The 17452-nt window shown below is 49.7% G+C and overlaps 1 protein-coding gene across 1 annotated transcript in view; it reads right to left on the bottom strand.

Annotated features, from left to right (window-relative positions):
* Positions 1 to 17452, bottom strand: part of ADAMTS10 (ADAM metallopeptidase with thrombospondin type 1 motif 10) — a 100409-nt gene that overhangs the window by 61743 nt on the left and 21214 nt on the right. The window contains exon 3 of the mRNA XM_074939438.1: positions 5970 to 6334. Coding sequence (XP_074795539.1) covers positions 5970 to 6334 — 365 coding nt within the window. The remainder of the gene's footprint in view (positions 1 to 5969; positions 6335 to 17452) is intronic.

The following is a 17452-nucleotide window of genomic DNA, read 5'->3' as shown; positions in this document are numbered from 1 at the left end:
TGGCATTGCTTCTGGTCCCTGATTAACTGACTGACTTCCACGTCTGATTCCCCCCCCTTGACTGAACTCTTTGATCTCAGCTTTGGGTGCACAATTCGCTTTCTGCAAACAGGTGTGCAAGCAAAACTCTGCCCTTGTGAAAAGCAGTAAAGAGAGGGTGGGGACCAATCGACTTGCAATTCAGAACCAGCAGTATGCCTGCGAATACTTTTCCCCGACAGCCTGCCTGGCTCGGCTCGTTAGGCCAGACTAATGGTCTCGGTGACCTAAAAGGATTTTTGCCGGCCTAAATTCAATGATCAGCTCAGCTCTGCATGGTATGGGGGAAGCCTATCTATCTTACGTACTTATATGGTCACCCTTATGCTTGTACACAAGCACCTCACAATTGATAATGTCTTTATCCTCACCCCACCCCTGTAAGGTACGAAGTGCTGCTAACCCCATTTCACAATCGGTGAATGGAGCCAGAAAGAGCCTAAGGGCTTTGTCTACACAAACCTTTAGGTCCCAGCAAGTCAGGGTGTGAATCTGCCCTGCAGTCGCCTGCCACAGACCAGTTGTCTGTGTGGACCCTGCTGGTGCACATTAATACGCTTTGAGCCTTTTTGAAACAGGCGTAGATCAAAGTGCATTAAAGAACTGTTCACATGGGTCCAGACAGTCCTTCTGTGGGAGATTCACGGCCTGGCTTGCCACAGACTAATTGTGCAGGTAGACAAACCCCAAGCGACTTCTCCAAAGTCACGCACGAGATTGGTGGTGGAGCAGTGAATTGAACCTGAGTCTCCCCAGCTAATCCCCTAACCGCTGGGCGATCCTTCCTCTCGGTGCTAATGATTAGAGCACAGCCCTGGGAATAGCAACATTTGGGTTCCCTTCCAAGCTCTCCCCCTGCTTGTTCTCTGGCAAGTCACTTCACCCCTCTGGCCCCAAGCTTCTCGTTCTGTGGAGTGAGACTGGAGATCAACAAAGCCCCCTGAGATCCTTGCATGGAAGGTGCTATGTAAGTAAAAGAATGATTGCTGGGAAAGTTGGGGTGAGCATTCTTTGGGGGGTCTATGCTGCCTCCTTAATAGGGCTCTCTGTCTCCTTCTCCCCCCCCTGCACTAGGAAAGCTGAATCAGGGCAGTGTGCGCGCCGTGAAGTCCCCATCTCCACCGAGTGCTGGGGGATTTCCTTCTGCACCAAGCTCTGTTGCTCTTGGCCCGGCTCCACCTTTTCATACACAAGCGAGGTAGTGTGAGGTTAGCCTGGCGAGGATTCCAACAGAAAGCCAAGCGTCGGCCGGCGAAGCCAGCTGGCTGCTGGCTTTGTGGGACAGGGGGAAGGAGGTCACTGCCGGCTTATGGTGGAACAGCGGGAAGGGAGAGCACAGAACGGCCTGGAAATTGTGTGCTGCTAGAAAAGGACCCTACCGATCTGCCCAAGACATCATCTCTGGGGCCGATGCAGAGTTTCTAGCGTGCAGAGGATGCCACCACCTCTCCTGCCCATGCGTGTGTGAAGCTCTGCCCTTTCTGGGGTCCAAAAGCTGCTCTGCAATGGGCCAGGCTGAGTGGCTTGGGTTGCTGACATGACCTCTGGCGGCTGAAAGGGGGAGGAACGGAGTCCTTCGAGATGTAGCTGCGGTTTGTGGGGGAGATGAGCTGGACATCCCGTCTGCGATTTGCTCAAGTCACCTGCAGAGCAGGGATGGGCTCTGAACAGGTCTATCCCATTCGCTGATCGCCAGGCTTGGGAGGATTTGAGGGCTGAGCCGGCAAACGCTTAACACGTGATATTGCTAACGACACTTGCCTCCTTTGTGAAGCGCTTTGAGATCTGCGGATGCAAAGTGCTATATAAGAGCTCAGGATTATTATATAAGCTTCATGAGTAAAGTTTAGCACACCTATGTTTGGAGGACTGGGCCTTGATTTGTCATTCTTACGAGTTTTGTCTCGCGAGGGATCCAAGCCACAAATTTCAGGTCTGGATCCGGCTCTGGATCCAAACTTTCCCAAAATACAGGGAAGTTTGGAGTTGGGGGCTGAGTTTCTCAGATGCCACAGCACTAAGGGGTTCAAACACTAGGGGGATGGGCTGCCTTACAAAAATGAGAAAGACAGACAGGCTCAGTCTAGACACAGGGGCCAGTAGTGAAAAATCAGATAATGATCTTGACTATGCCAGAAGTGGGGGGAAATTCACCAGAGCAGAGGTCTTGAGTCTAACTCGGATGGAGAGCGAATGATGTTTTTACTTCCAAGGTCTTTTCCCCTCAGCCCCTGAGTCTTAATGAAATTAAAAATGTTGCAATCAGGAAATTATCCCCACCTCCAACATCAACAGATAAAAAGGGCCAGATTCTACTCTTACTTCCCTTAGTGTAAAAACCAGAGTTAATTCCAACAAAGTCAGCAGAATCACTCTGATTCACCCCAATGCGAGAGCAGAATTTGACCCCAAGTATTACTCATTCCAAATGCAAAGGCCTAAAAAATTCAAGATTCAGAAAGAAAATCAAACTGTTGCACAATAATTAACTCCATATTCCTTGACTGTCAGTTGGAACTGACAGCAAAGGAGGGCCCCCACAGCCTGTCTTAAGCATTTACACAGCTCCAATTACTAGCGTACTTATTAATTATTATTATTTGTACTCAGTAGCACTTAAGAGACTCAGTCATGGACCACTCTCCACTATTCTAGGTGCTGCACAAACACCGAACAAAAAGACAGTCCCTGCCCCAAACACCTTACAATCTACAGTATTTATTGGTCTACAGGGATAGCATGTTGCATCATAGGGTTTTATCGGTCCCTATCTCTACTGCAAGATTATAAACCACGGAGTTCTTTTGGGCAGAGGCAGGAATGGATGCTGCTTTTTACTCCGGGTTTGTACAGCCCCCAGCACACTGGGGTCCTGATTTGGATTGGAGGCCTGTAGGCCCTACTGCAGTACAACACATAATAGTAATAACTGACCAATTAAATCAAACTCTTTCTCAAACCCATTAAGAATTAGAGTTAAGGAGGAACTGAAACGTTTTTTAACCCTGTCAGAAGCTCAGGATTCCACATGCTATGCCTCCCCATGAATATTAATGTTAATACCTAGCCGGTCTCCAGTCCTTTTCACTCGTAGCTCCCGAAGCACTTCACAAAGGAGGGTAAGCAGCATTAGCCCCTTTTTACAGATGGAGAAATTGAGGCACAGGAAAGCAAAGTGACTTACCCAAGGCCAGCAGCCATTCAACAGCAGAGGAGGGGAGTCGAACGCATCCTGATTTGCAGGCCAACTTTCCTAACTAGTAGACTACGCTGCTCCTTGTCCCTAGCAGTGGCAGGGGGAATGATGTCTTGTGAACTCAGGTCACAGGAGGCAAAGGAAGGAAAGTGTGATTTTCAACTCTTTCCTTCTGAGCTGAGGTTATTTGTGGTGCTCCCAGGCACCTGGGTCTCGGGGATCACAAACAGCCAGTGGATTGAAATATTGCTTTGTGTAATGCAAGGTTTTCAGTTCCCCTTTAGGGCCCAGGCAGAGAGAGCTGCTGGGGCTGCTTTCTGTCACCTCCAGCTGTTTTTCGTTGCAGGCTTGTTGGCGGCCTTCCTTGCTGGCAGCGAAGAGCCTGTGCATGTTTTGGAAGCCTGACCGTTCTGCCCTTCGCTTCCGACAACTTAAGCCTCGGTAACTTTGATTCTGTTCAAAATGAAGTGTAGCAAAGAGCACATTGCTTGAGGGAGCTCTCAGTCCTGGGATGTGTGCGCCTTTGTGGGTAGCAATGGATACAGTAGATAGATGTGTTCAGCTCTGCATGTGTGTTCAGATCATTGTGATTGTGAGTGTGGTGTAGATGTCTCAGCGTGTGTTTAGATAGCAGGGGGTGTGTGTGTACGCACAGGTAGCTAGCAATATGCGTCAATGTGTAGCTATGTCATTATCAGTGGGCCAACTCAGAAGTGACATAAAGTGTGAGTTATACATCATTAAGTGGGCGTGAGCTGGTGTAACTTACATGCTGAGGGAATGGTGGGTACCACAGGGGAGGAGTAGCAGGAAATTCAGAGAACAAGGGATGGCCTGATTTAGGTTACCCCTTCTCACCCTCTCTCCTCATGTCAGTTTGGGGGTGACTGGGGGGTGAGGGTGCTGGGGCGGTTAGGAGTGACAGCTGGACAGTTCTGTTCAGTGAGGAGAGACAGCAGAGTGGGAAAGGGGAGAAGCTCTTGGGCTCTGTTCTAGCATCTAGGATCCTGTTTCCTCTGCCAAGCAGCCGTAGCTGCCTGCCCTCTGAGGGCCCAGGGGAGGACGCACTAAGGCCGAGTGAGGGGGTGATGTGGGGGGTTTGGTGCCTGATGGGGTCGGCTCCCCGGAAGTCTGCCCTGTGGGGTGGCTGGGTGCAGCTGGGATGTTGCCAGACTCCCCCCACCAAAGCAGCTAGACTCCCATCCCCCACACTGATGTCCATAAGCTCGCCAGGACAGCGGGTAATGGAGAGATTTCTGTGCTTGGAGAGGGTTTATTTCCTGCCCTGTCGCACCCTCCCAAGGACAGGCTGGGCGTTAGCCTGTCATCGGGATCTCTCCATCCCCCGTCCCTTTCCCTGGGACATGCTGGGCTTGGTCAAAGTACTGTCTGGCCATCAGGTGTCCTGAGATGCGTGGGCCACTGTGGGAAAGGCATTGACACCAGATCCCTTATGAGCCAGCAGTGCCCAATGCACCCACGAGCTCACCCAATGAGTCCTAGTAAATCCACTAGGACATCACTGGAGCTCTTACCCCCAGATACCTGGAGAGCCCGCTCTGACGCAGCAATCAGGGGAGGGGTGGGTGAAGGATCCAGGTGCATCCTGGTGGCGGGGGCGGGGTGGAAACATGGTAAAAGGATCTTTGACATAACAAGCCAGATTCTCATTACACTAGGGCCCTTTCAATGGCAACGTAAAGCTGCATTAAAGGCGGTATAAATTCATGCCCATGTTAATGCCCTTTTACACTGCCCGAGGGGCCTTGGCATAAAGGAGAATCAGGCCCACAGAATCGATTCCTGTGTATGTTTACCCCACTAAAGGCATGTTTGCTCCATCCCTCTCTCTGGGGAGCAACAGGGTATCATACTTGGCAAGCTATTCTCTGGAGGCAGCACCAAACCCCATGTGTGGGGAAACCCCAGAGATACCAGAAGCAGAAGGTGACAAAGTAAATGCTAACGTGACCAGTGAAATGCTGGACGCAGCCCTCGTCCATGCAGGAGGCACTAGGGATACTGGGACCGTCTCACAGCCCAATATATCCTCTCTGTGACTCCGCTCAGACTACACACTGCATCCCCGCCCGGCAAGGTTAATGTCACAATGTGACAGCACTACCTCGCCTCTCATTAAGGCATCATCAGGGCAGAGCAATGCAAGGTTGGCAATCCAGCTGTCTGGCATCACTAGGCAGTTCTTTTTTTCCAGCAGTTTAAACACAACTGGGTGGCGATCCCTAAGGACAATTTGTTAACTACACAGGTCTGGATAAGCATCTGAGTGCTTATCTCTGAGCGTCCTGCAACCTCCTGGAATTCACGGCTCTCTAGTACATTCAGAACGCAGCGAAGAGACAAAGGAGCACAGGGCTGAGGTCTCTTACAGCTCAAGTAATCAAAGTGTGATCTAAAGGTCTCCCTATCCCATGCCAATTGATGTGAATGGAAACTGACTGGCTTCCAGGGGAATTCTCCTAGCTTTTGGTCACCCTCAGCTTTAAGAGAGAGATATGGCCAATGGAGACCCATCTCAGCTCCTCCCGCTTGGCCAAGCATATCACAACGGAGCACTGCATGCTGGGACCAGTAACCTTAGTAGGTTGCACTTCTGTAATGAAGATCAGGGAAGCTGCAATCTGCTCCATTTTATGGGCAGTCCTAATTATTGATACCGCCCTTGGCTGGGCAAACCGGGAGGGCCGGTCTTACGATTCCCTTGGAAGCTCACCAGTCCGTTGCAGTTGCTGATGGCGACTTTGGAGTTCAGGTACTGATCTTGCAAGTGGCCCGCGTAGTGGCAGTCCTCGTGGAAGTCGTGCTGCCAGTCCACCCCGTCCCGCTTCCAGTACTCCACAGTGAAGTGCTCGGACAGCAGGTTGGAGTGCAGGGTCAGGTTGAGGAGGAACTGGGTGCGGTGGGCGGAGACTTTGTAGAAGACCCGCCGCTCAGCGGCCTCGTAGGACAGGGAGCCCAGGCTGCGCCGGGAACGCCGCTTCAGCTGGCTTCTCATGTCGAAGGTGAGGAAGTCCCCGTTTTGGTCCACTTGGATGGGGAAAGCGATTTCATAGTGATCGAGGCTGGAGAGGAACTCCTCTGGAGGGCAAAGCAAACACAGTGACAGTCACGTTCTGGAGAGACAGGGAGGCCAGGAGACCCAGGGGCATAGTAAAAGCTAATGCAGCTCTCAGCTGCAGGGGCATGTCAGAAGCAGGGAGAGGACCATCCTTCTCTATAGAGGTCTGGCAAGATTGCAGCTAGGGAAATGCATTCAGTGCTGCACATCTCAATAGCAAGGATGGCCCAGTGGAGGCAGGAAGGATGGTTGAGTGGTTAGGGCACAAGCCTGAGACACAGGATCCCCTGCTCTGCCACAGACTCCGGTGAGACCTTGGGCAAGTCACTTAGGGTAGTCTACACGAGAATCGCTACAGTGGCACAGCTGCACGGGCGGCTCTCTCCTGTCGGCATCACGACTCCACCTCCCCGAGCAACGGTAGCTCTGTCAGCAGGAGAGCGTCTCCTGTCAACATAGCGCTGTCCACACCAGCGCTTCGGTCTGAGTAACTTACGTCGCTCGGGGGGGTGGGGAGGAGGGGTGGCTTTTCCACACCCCTGAGTGACTTAACTTATACCAAAGTCAGCGCTAGAATGTACAAGTCACTTAATCGCTCTGTGCCTCAGTTTCTCATCTCTAAAATGGGGACAATTCCCTACATCAGTGGGGCACTGTGAGGATAAATATGTTACAAATTGCCCAGTGTTCAGACACCACAGGGATGGGAGCCAGGTAAGCTGGAAAGCTGAAGGCAGAACGGGAGGATTGATTGGCAAGGAGAGCTAAAAAGCACTAACTAGGCAGAGCTAATCCAGACGGTGACCACGAGGCTGGAAGAAGGCGACATCTACCTACAAGCTCCTGAACGGTGTAAATAGCAGAGGGGGAGCAACAAACCTTAGGAACAAGAGGCTAAAACCGAGCAAAGGAAACTGGGCCAATTTTCCTCATAGTTCAGTTGTATTAGTTTGCTGACCAGTCTCCCCAGGGCAAGGATGGACGCCTGATTGCTTGCGTTATTTAAACTAGGCTGAAGAACGGCCCGCTGTGAGGAACCGCCTATGCTCTGGCCAGGGGATGGACTGAATGACCCTAGAGGGCTTTTCCCATCTATCTTCTAGGATAGATTCAGAGGGGCATTTGAGTGTGCTGTACTTGGAGAGAGCCACATTCTCTTTTGGCAAATTGCAGCTATTTAGTTCTGAAGTTCTTAGATCGGGGGTTCATACCCTGGGGCTCTGGGCTTGCAAAGAGGTGTCAAGGGATCGCGATCACCCTGCTGCCTTTCCCATATTGCTGTATGGGCCAGGGTTCCCCGCTGGATGGAACAGGGGTCCTGGGATGGGAGAGGTGGTCCCAGAAAGGGTAAACGCTGAGAATTACTGTCCTAGAGGGAAGGTCTCACAACGGTGCACTAAAGCACAGAGGGTGGACTAATGGTTTAGCAAATGAAGTCATAAACCCAGAGCATTATGTTGAGAAGAGGAAAGAAAACACACTCCTTGACCAAAAAATCATTGACTGTCTACAGCCTGGCCCTGAAGAAAAGGGCGCTACTCTGGAATGTCCATGATCAACTCTTAAAGGATAGATACGACAATAACGACCTTCTAGTGCAGTGGTTCTCAACCAGGGGTACACATGCCCCTGGGGGTAGGCAGAGGATGTCCCCCCGGAAGACAACTCATCCAGACATTTGCCTTATTTTACAACAGTGCTACATAAAAAGCACTAGCGAAGTCCATACAAACTAAAATTTCATACAGGCAATAACTTCTTTATACTGCTCTACATACTACAATGGAAGTACAGTATTTATATTCCAATTGGTTCATTTTATAATTATATGGTAAAAATGTGAACGTGAGCAATTTTTTTCAGGAATAGCCTGCTGTGACACTTATGGTTTTTTATGCCTGATTTTGGAAGCAAGTCGTTTTTAAGTGAGGTGTAACTCGGGGGTACACAAGACAAATCAGACTCCTGAAAGGGGGACAATAGTCTGGAAAGGTTGAGAGCTGCTGTTCTAACCCTTCAGCATAGCCAGCGATTCTGATAAGCGATTGGGCATTTTTACAGGTTTCAGAGTAGCAGCCGTGTTAGTCTGTATCCGCAAAAAGAAAAGGAGGACTTGTGGCACCTTAGAGACTAACCAATTTATTTGAGCATAAGCTTTCGTGAGTGAGCTGTAGCTCACGAAAGCTTACGTGCATTTCTGTTAGCAACTCAGCTAAAAGCAGTCTTAGGTTCCTTCAGAACTTTGGGATGTCCCATCTGGTCCTGATGACTCATTGCTGTTCTTATTCTTATTCTTATCATTTATATGATGGTAGCACCAAGAGAGATCTGGACCCCGTTGTGGTAGGCATGATTCAAAACCTTGCTCAGAAGGTCCCTGCCTTGAAAATCTTACAATCAAAATAAGAGAGACAAAGGGGAGGGAAACCGGAGTTCAAGATCACACAACAGGCTAGTGGCACAATCAAGAATAGAACCTGCCCCAGCCAGTACTCTACCCACTAGGCACTTCTGCCACTTCAGCCACTTGTTGCACTTTAACTTATCAACTTCTTCTATCACCTCCTCCTATGACACTTCAGTCTCTGAAACAGTCTAACACCACTTATCACATGTGATCTAACAAGGTCACAGTCCAGAATGTCTGACTGCACTTGCAGGGGAACACAACACCTTCCTCCATCAAAGACATTGGCTCCAGATAACTTTTAGTGCCTTGGTTCCCAAACTTTTTCATACTACGACCCCCTCTGGGCTCACCTGTGTTAACCAGGCCCCAGGGTCTGAGACAGAGCCCTGCAACCCAACTGGGACTCTCTGGGACCAGACCACATGCGTTGGGTTCGGGTTGCATCTAGGTTAACCACTGGTCCCTTATTTTAAAATGTATTGAAATGTATCAAAATGGATAGCGACGGATACCATTTTAAAGATGAAATTGAAGCATATGATAATTGCATGATGTACTCAAGGGCAGTAGAAATGTACATTTGAGTGACAAATCCATGCTGTGCTACGGGAACTGGGGTTTCCCTAAAATGTCCCTAAAAATGAAATGTTGTCCCGGATTTTTCACATGGTTTCCCCTTATTTTCATCCAACGAATCACCCTAGTTGGGCCGGGTTGTCTTCTGACCACCTTGGGCTTGACTTAGGTCGGCTCCCCTGCTCCTGCTCATGGGGTTGGCACAGTGGTGGCTACAAGCCCCATCCCTGCTGGCTGCCGCCACCTTGCTGTGCCAACCCCCACACGGCGCAGCCAAACAGTGCCGGACAGTTGGGGCAGGGCAAGCAGCTGCCCCTTGCAATTCAGCACGCACATCTTGTGACCTCCTGATGCTCTTTCATGACCTCCTTCCCCCCCGGCAGTATGACCCACAGTTTGGAAAACACTGCTCAAGAGGAAAAGGAGTACTTGTGGCACCTTAGAGACTAACAAATCAAGAGAAACTTCTCGTGCAGCTAGCAAACCATCACAGGAATTGGCAGAGTGGTTCAGACCTGTGCTCTAGCGAGCCCAGTATCCAGTTTTGGGGTAATCTACCTGCAGGGCATGTCCTCCTAACCCCCAGTAGCTAGAGGCTGACTTATGCCCTGAGGCATGAGCTATTCATGGCCTGGATCAGGAGAAGTTCTACCTGATTGGACTCACCCACATATTTTGTCCAAGGGACTTGCTGTTCTGTTTGCATCCTTTTCCTTGCTGTTTTCTAAGCAACCAGGGAGAAGCCAGGCTGCCCTGGGGTGGCTGCATTTTGCCTGGCTCCACAATGCCCATCTTCAAAGCCATCATAAATTTGGACTCCAAATTACACTGTCGCCACATGCCCAGTTCTGGAACGTTTACTTTCCTTCTAATGCATTTTCCAGCGTGGGATCTTGACAGAGTGGTTTCTTCGGCTATGGCTAATGGAACAATCCTTCCCACTGGCTGGGTCTAGGGGTTACGTCCCGACCTTCCAAACCATAAATACCTCTGGCATCTATTCTTTGGCCTGACCAACCAGAAGCGATGGTTTTATTTTCACTCCTTCTGCCTCGGCTTCCCCCACATCAGACCACATCTTGTGCGATGCAGCCGGGCAAACAAGAAAAGCTATTTCCACTTAAGGAATGACTGCAAGCCTGGAGAAACTTGCTGCTACCGGAAACATTTTGTTTTTCTTTGTCCTCTCCAGCCTGCCACATGGGCAGAAGGAAGCCTGGTTAGGAGTGGAGCTTGTGCATCTAGTGGTGAGAACAGGGGACTGGGAGCCAGGAGCTGGGCTCTCTCTGTAGATAAGTCTCTGTATTAAGCATCTTTGCATAACTTTAATTTGACTTTGTATTAGGTCTATCCACGTGTGACCGCTGTTTTCATGAAAACTTTGTATTGAGCCTTGGTAAATGGGAACTTTGTATCAAATCCTTATATAGAAGCTTTGTATTGAGCCTTGGTATAATGTTATAGCCCCTAAGGATAGAATAAGATAGAAGAAAAATGTCTTTTTGCTCAGAAAAGAAAAGGAGGAGTTGTGGCACCTTAGAGACGAACCAATTTATTTGAGCATAAGCTTTCCTGAGCTACAGCTCACTTCATCGGATGCATGCAGTGGAAAATACCTAAATGTTGCTAAGAGTAGAATAAGATCACCCCCTTTTTAATCAGTGGCCCTGTTGAATGAATGAAGTGTGAATGAGCAAGGCGTGGAAGGCAAGCACCTCCAGACAGCTGCAACTGTTGGAGAGCAGATGGAAGACAGACTCAAGAACAATAAAACTTGTCAAATGGGCTCATTAAAGAAGATCAGACATATTGACAGCCTTGGGAGTTAGACGCGAGCACCTTCTTTAGAAAAACACCCTCTCTGAAAGTAAATATGGCAGCATTAAGATAACACCCAGAGGGAGGCGCCACAGATGGCCAACTGACACAGACACAGATTTTGGATCTGGGATAGACTTGCGTGAGAGGGAAGCTGCTATAAATGTGAGGTGTCTTGCAGAGGACCCCGGGTCTTGTCAACATCGGAGCATCTTGTTGACATCTTGTCAACATCGGAGCATCCATCTGGATCGGCAGAAGCCCGGCTCCACGCTTCCCCCATCAAACTCACCTGGCCAGTGAAATTAAGGGGAGCGACTAGTTGGTAACAACAAGACGGAGCGTGCTTGCGTGCGTGCGTGTGTGAGAGAGAGCATGAGTGTAATATATATCATATGCATATGATACAGTGTTGATTGATACATGGATTACCAATAAATGTGGCCCTTTGCCTTATCCCCCCTGCAAAGACCCTGTGCAGTACTTTAAGCACAACATCTGCCACCCACTTGTTGTGTGAGACTGATCACAGAACAGAGAGATGGCATTGTCCAGTGGTTAGGGCACTAGCTTAGGCTGAGAGAGACTCAGGTTCAAGTCCCTGGTTCAACACAGACACTCTGTGTGACCGTGGTCAAGTCACTTAGCCTTTCTGTGCCTCAGTTTCCTATTAATAAAATAGGGAGAACAGCATTGCTCTACCTAGCAGGGGGGTTGTGAGGATAAATACATTAAAGACTGTGAGGTGGTTAGATGGGGGGCTATGTATTCCTATTGCGTCTAGGAGCCCGTCAAAGACCAGCACCCCACTGCGTTAACCGTTGTACGAACACAGAACAGACCCTGCCCCGAACAGCTTACAATCGAATGTACCGAAGACCGACAGACACAGAGAGGTTCTTTCTATCAGCCTGTAAAGTGGGGATAAAAATTACAGCCTGCCTGATAGGGGGTTATGAGGGTTTATTAATGTGTGGGAAGTGCTTTGAGATCCTCAGCTAGAAGAGGGGCAAAGTTACTATTATATCCCCGAGATTCAAACAGCTAGAAAAGTGGGACTGGTAGGTGTCAGGAGAGGGAACTCCACCTGCCCCCCAGTTCCTGGGAGAGAACGGATTTCACAGGCTGGTCCGACATGCTGCAAGCTCACGCCCGGCAAGGCAATCCAAAGACTCCCGTTGAACGAGGGCTGGAGAACACTGGGGGCTGGGAATCGGCCACAGACACTCTCTGCTGTAGGCCACTGGTTGGAATCTAGCCCTGCCTAATAGCGATCAGATGTCTGGTGGTCTCTCTTAAAGGGGTATTGTCCATTCACAGACTGCACGTCTGTTGGAAAGTGGTTTAGCAGCTCTAGATACATCTGCCCCTGCTCCTGTGCTTCTCCCTTCCCTGCAGCATTACAGGGGCTCCCCCCTCTTCCTACCCCGCTCCATTACAGGGGTTCCCCCGCTCCTCCTGCCCCGCTCCATTACAGGGGCTCCCCCTGGCCTGCTTCACTGTAGGGGCTCCCCTGTCCAGCTCTGCCCTGCTGCATTACAGGGGCTCCCCTGCTCCCTCCTATCCTGGGGGACAATGGAGGCTTCCCCACCTATTGGCATTATGGGGCCCCTCCACTTCCCTTGCCCAGCGTTACAGGGGAACTAGCCTACCTGGCCCAGCCCCGTTCTTTCCAGGAAATCCAGTCCTGTTCTCTCTCCTTGCAGCCACTCATGCTGTATTAATAGACCTTGGCGGACATACGTAGCATTGTGCCCACCTGTACCAAAGAGGTTTGCACAGGTGATAAGACGCCCGCTGTTTCCAGCAAGCTCTCTAGCAGCGAGCACATTACTAGAGGGAGTCCATACTAAGCCCCGGGGGAACAGAACCTGGCAGGATGTTCAGGCTGGAGGGCAGGAACATGCTCAGCCCCCATTCCAGGTCTCCCCTCCCACCTAGAGAGGGAAAATGGATCTGCAAGGGCGTGCGAGGGGGTCCAGGTAGGGGGGCAGAGATAGACAGAGAGGAAGCAGCAGACACAGAGTGGGAGTGTGGGGAGGAAGGGAGACAGTGAGGAGGAGCTGGAAAGAGGTGACGGGGGACTGGGAAAGAGGGAGCCGAGGCGGCCCAAGGAGGGGAAGAGAGCGAGCATGACCGGGGAAGGAGAGATGGGAAGGAGCTCCCTACCAAGTGGCGTCCTTCGTTCCAGATAGCCCAGGACCTTGTCTCAGTTCCTGCACCTCGTACCACTGCATGGTCACCGCTGGGATTAAAGGAAGCCACAGCTTCCTTGGCCTTGTTACCACAGCAGAGACGAGCCCCGGTAGCAGCCCATTGACACGTTTCATAATGGATGGGTGAGAAAAATGCGCTCTGGGCCCCATAGCTCAGGCTGCTCTGGGACCCCACACCTTGAGTCAGCTTGGCAACACGGAATGGCAGTACTGGGTCAGACCAATGGTCCATCTACCCCAGTATTCAGTCTTCTGACAGTGGCCAGTACCAGGTGCTTCAGAGGGAACAAACAAAACAGCAATTATCAAGTGATCCACCCCCAGTCATCCAGGCCCAGCACCCGTCAGTCAGAGGTTTAGGGCTACCCAGAGCATGGTTTTACATCCCTGCCCATCCTAGCTAATCGCCATTGATGGACCTATCCTCCAGGAATTTATCTAGTTCTTTTTTGAACCCAGTCATACTTTTGGCCTTCACAACATCTCCTGGCAAGGAGTTCCACAGGTTGACTGTGAGTTGCATGAAGAAATACTTCCTTTTGTTGTTTTAAACCAGCTGCCTATTAATTTAATTGGGTGACCCCATAGTCTTGTGTTATGAGAAGGAGGTAAATAACACGTCCTCATTCACTTTCTCTGCACCAGTCATGATGTTATAGACCTCGATCATCTCCCCCCTTAGTCGTCTCTTTTCTAAGATGAACAGTGCCAGTCTTTTTACTCTCTCCTCCTATGGAAGTGGGTCCATCCCCTTAACCAATTTTGTTGCCCTTCTTTGTATCTTTCCCAATTCTAACAGATCTTTTTTCAGACGGGGCAACCAGAGCTAGACACAATATTCAAGGTGTGGCTGTACCATGGATTTATATAGTGGCATTAATGATATTTTCTGCCTTATTATACATCCTTTTCCTAATGGTCTCTAACATTCTGTTAGTTTTTTAGACTGCCGCTGCACATTGAGTAGATGTTCTCACAGATCTATCCACACTCAATCCAAGATCTCTTTCTTGAGGGATAACAGCTAATTTAGAGCCAATCATTTTGTATGTGTAGTTGGGATTATATTTTCCAATGCGCACTACTTTGCATTTGTCAACATTGAATTTCATCTGCCAAATTTGTTGTCCCATCACCCAGCTTACGGAGAGCCCTTTGTAACTCTTTGCAATCAGCTTTGGACTTAACTCTCTTAAGTAGTTCTGTATCACTGTACATTTTGCCACCTCACTGTTCACCTCTTTTTCCAGATCATTTATGAATATAGTGAAAAGCACGGGTCCCAATACAGATCCTGGAGGGAGAGCACTATTTATCTCTTTCGAATGTGAAAACGGACCACTTGTTCCTACCCTTTCTTATCTTTTAGCCAGTTATTGATCCATGAGAGGTCCTTCCCTCTTATCCCATGACTGGTTACTTTGCTTAAGAGGCTTTGGCGTGGGACCTTGTCAAAGGCTTTCTGAAAGTCCAAGTACACCATATCCACTGTATGACCCTTGTACACATGCTTGTTGACTCTCTCTAAGAATTCTAATAGACTGGTGAGGCATAATTTCCCTTTACAAAAGTTGTGTTGACTCTTCCCCAACATATCGTGTTCATGTATGCATGGTGATGTGTCTCAAGTCATCTCCCACTGCTTTCTATTTTCCTCTGCTCACACCAACACTGACTAAATCCTGCCATTTCTGTCTCTAGGGCATCCATTCCTCCACACTCCCACAGAACGGCTTTCACTGTTCACACCCTGACTACTGCAGTCCCTGATCCTGGCCTCCCTGCTTCTCACCTCATTCCTCTCTAGTCTGTCCATAAATGATCTAATCCTGACTGTGTCTAGCTTCAACTTCTAGATATCAGATCTTTTTATACCTTTGTCTGATAGAATGTTCATCATGTGTAGGTACTCAGAGACTGGGATCAAGTCACCTTTAATCTTCTGTTTGAGAAGCTAAGTAGATCAAGTTCCTTGAGGCTATCACTAAAAGGCATGTTTTCCAGGCCTTTAATCATTTTCGTGGCTCTTCTCTGAACCCTTCCCAATTCATCAACATTCTTCTGGAATTGTGGACACCAAAACTGCCCACAGTATTCCAGTAGCAGTCACAGGGGTTACAAACACAGAAGTAATATAGTGCCTATTCCCGTCATATTCTGACTCCCTTTGACAGACGTTGATCTACACCTCCACTGATGGGTTGGATTGCATCTGAACAGCTGGGCCCCCCAATCCACCTCTAGTTTGCAGAAGTGACAGGAACTGTCCGTGGTACCATAAATTGGTGGATGTCTATCCCATGAATATGGGCAGCAGCTTGGATTGCTCTAGACCAGGATCAGATCAGATTAGATTACTGCTCTGGCACCATGCCTAGCCCAGCAAAATCATACCAAAATAATGTTCCACAATTGAGAGTGCTGGCTAAATGCATTTACACGTGGGTCCCACCTATAATGAAAGGCAGTGTGCTTTCGTGACTGGAGCACAGGGATATTATAGATTCCAAGGGCAGAAGGGACCAATCTGATCATCTAGTCTGACCTCGTGTGTAACACTGGCCAGATAACTGCTCAGAAATAATTCCTGCTTAAACTATGGCACATCTTTTAGAAAAACACACAACCCTGAGCCAAGACTTCCGGAGTTCTAATCCTACTCTGATACCAACTAACTGAGCAGCCTTGGGCACATCACACAGGCCAAAACTAGTGGGTGCTTCTGCAAATGTTGGTTTTTATTTGCCCTGTGCCTCAGTTTCCACATCTGCCAAATGGGGAGTGTTGGGGAATCCACTCACTGCAGATGGTGCCTCCTCCTGGTTGCTCTGGCGGTTAGCTCTTTCCTGGTCTGAGGCCCCCTTCTGCCGCTCTCACCCTTGCTGTCTCTCTGGGGCCCCTCTTTCTCTCCGGGAGCTGCAGCCTCCTCTTCATGACTTGACCCTCCAGCCAGCTCACTAGCCAGGTTTCCTTCTTACAGGGTACCAAAGTCTCTCCTGACAAATGGGCTCCGGCAGTCTTCTCAGTCACTGCCCAGCTGGTGCCACTTCTTCAGCAGCTGGTACAGTCTGGGACCTCCCTCTCCTCCAGGTTCCAGCTCAGGTGGCTTCTCATCAGCAGCCAGGGTCTGCCCTACTGTATCTCTTGCTGCTTTTCCCACCTTTCTGGGTTTGCCAGCCCAAACTCCTCTCCTCCCAAGGAGTAACTGTGGATTACCCTCTATATTACCCAAAACACACGTCTCTTCACTCAGGGAGCGACTGCAGCCTACTTCCCAATCCCTGCAGCCCCTTTCTGCTATCAGGTCCCTGGCTTTATAGAAGCCCCGCCTGTTCCCACATAGGAGAGCTTCCCCCAGTTAGGGCTTTCCTCTCAGCCTTAATTCTCCCAGCCTGCCGCTTAATAGGCCCACCTGGCCCCCATTAACCCCTTCAGGGTGAGTGTGAGGTGGACACCCTCTCACAGGGAAGCTGCTATTTTGCCCCTTCCAAGGCTGCTGTGAGGATTATTTACTCCCTCTGTGGATAGCGCTGTGAAGCTAAATGCTAAGGACTACTATTCCTAGCAGGGAGCCTAGAATTCCCAAGAGGGAGACAGCCTATCAAAATATTTTGATACCAAGAGGTGGTTTGGGTGGTCCCGTGGAGAGGGCACCAGGCTTGGGAATGAGGAGGCAGAGTTCTGTTCCTGGCTCTGCTACTGACCTGGCTTGTGCTCTGCCCTATAAAAGGAGAGAGGAAGGGGAGACACACCCACTGGGCCAGTGCCCCAAGCCTCAACCTCTTCCCACGCCGATCTGAGCACCAGGAATCCTGGCTACCCATGACAAGTGCTCCAGTGCAGCTGTGTGTTTTCAGTGCACAGCTCTGGGGTATAGCAACCATTTGAGGCCGCTTAAAATAAACTGAATTGATGATCAGAATCAATAACCTTGGGGCTGTTGTACTGACTGACTGTTCACGGACACATCAAATTCGCTCCAAATGCGCTGAATTTCCAGCGCCTCACACAACCAGGGGGCCTTGCTGCAGAATCTTGCCACGGAACAGGGGGTTTTATAGCCCCTGAAGAGAGCATGGATCAAATCCTAGCTCTTAGCTCATAAAAAGTGTAGTTAC

The sequence above is a fragment of the Natator depressus genome, chromosome 25, assembly GCF_965152275.1.
Source record: "Natator depressus isolate rNatDep1 chromosome 25, rNatDep2.hap1, whole genome shotgun sequence".
Lineage (NCBI taxonomy): Eukaryota > Metazoa > Chordata > Testudines > Cheloniidae > Natator > Natator depressus.
The sequence above is the reverse complement of the archived record's forward strand: the minus strand, read 5'-3'. Positions and strand labels throughout refer to the sequence as shown.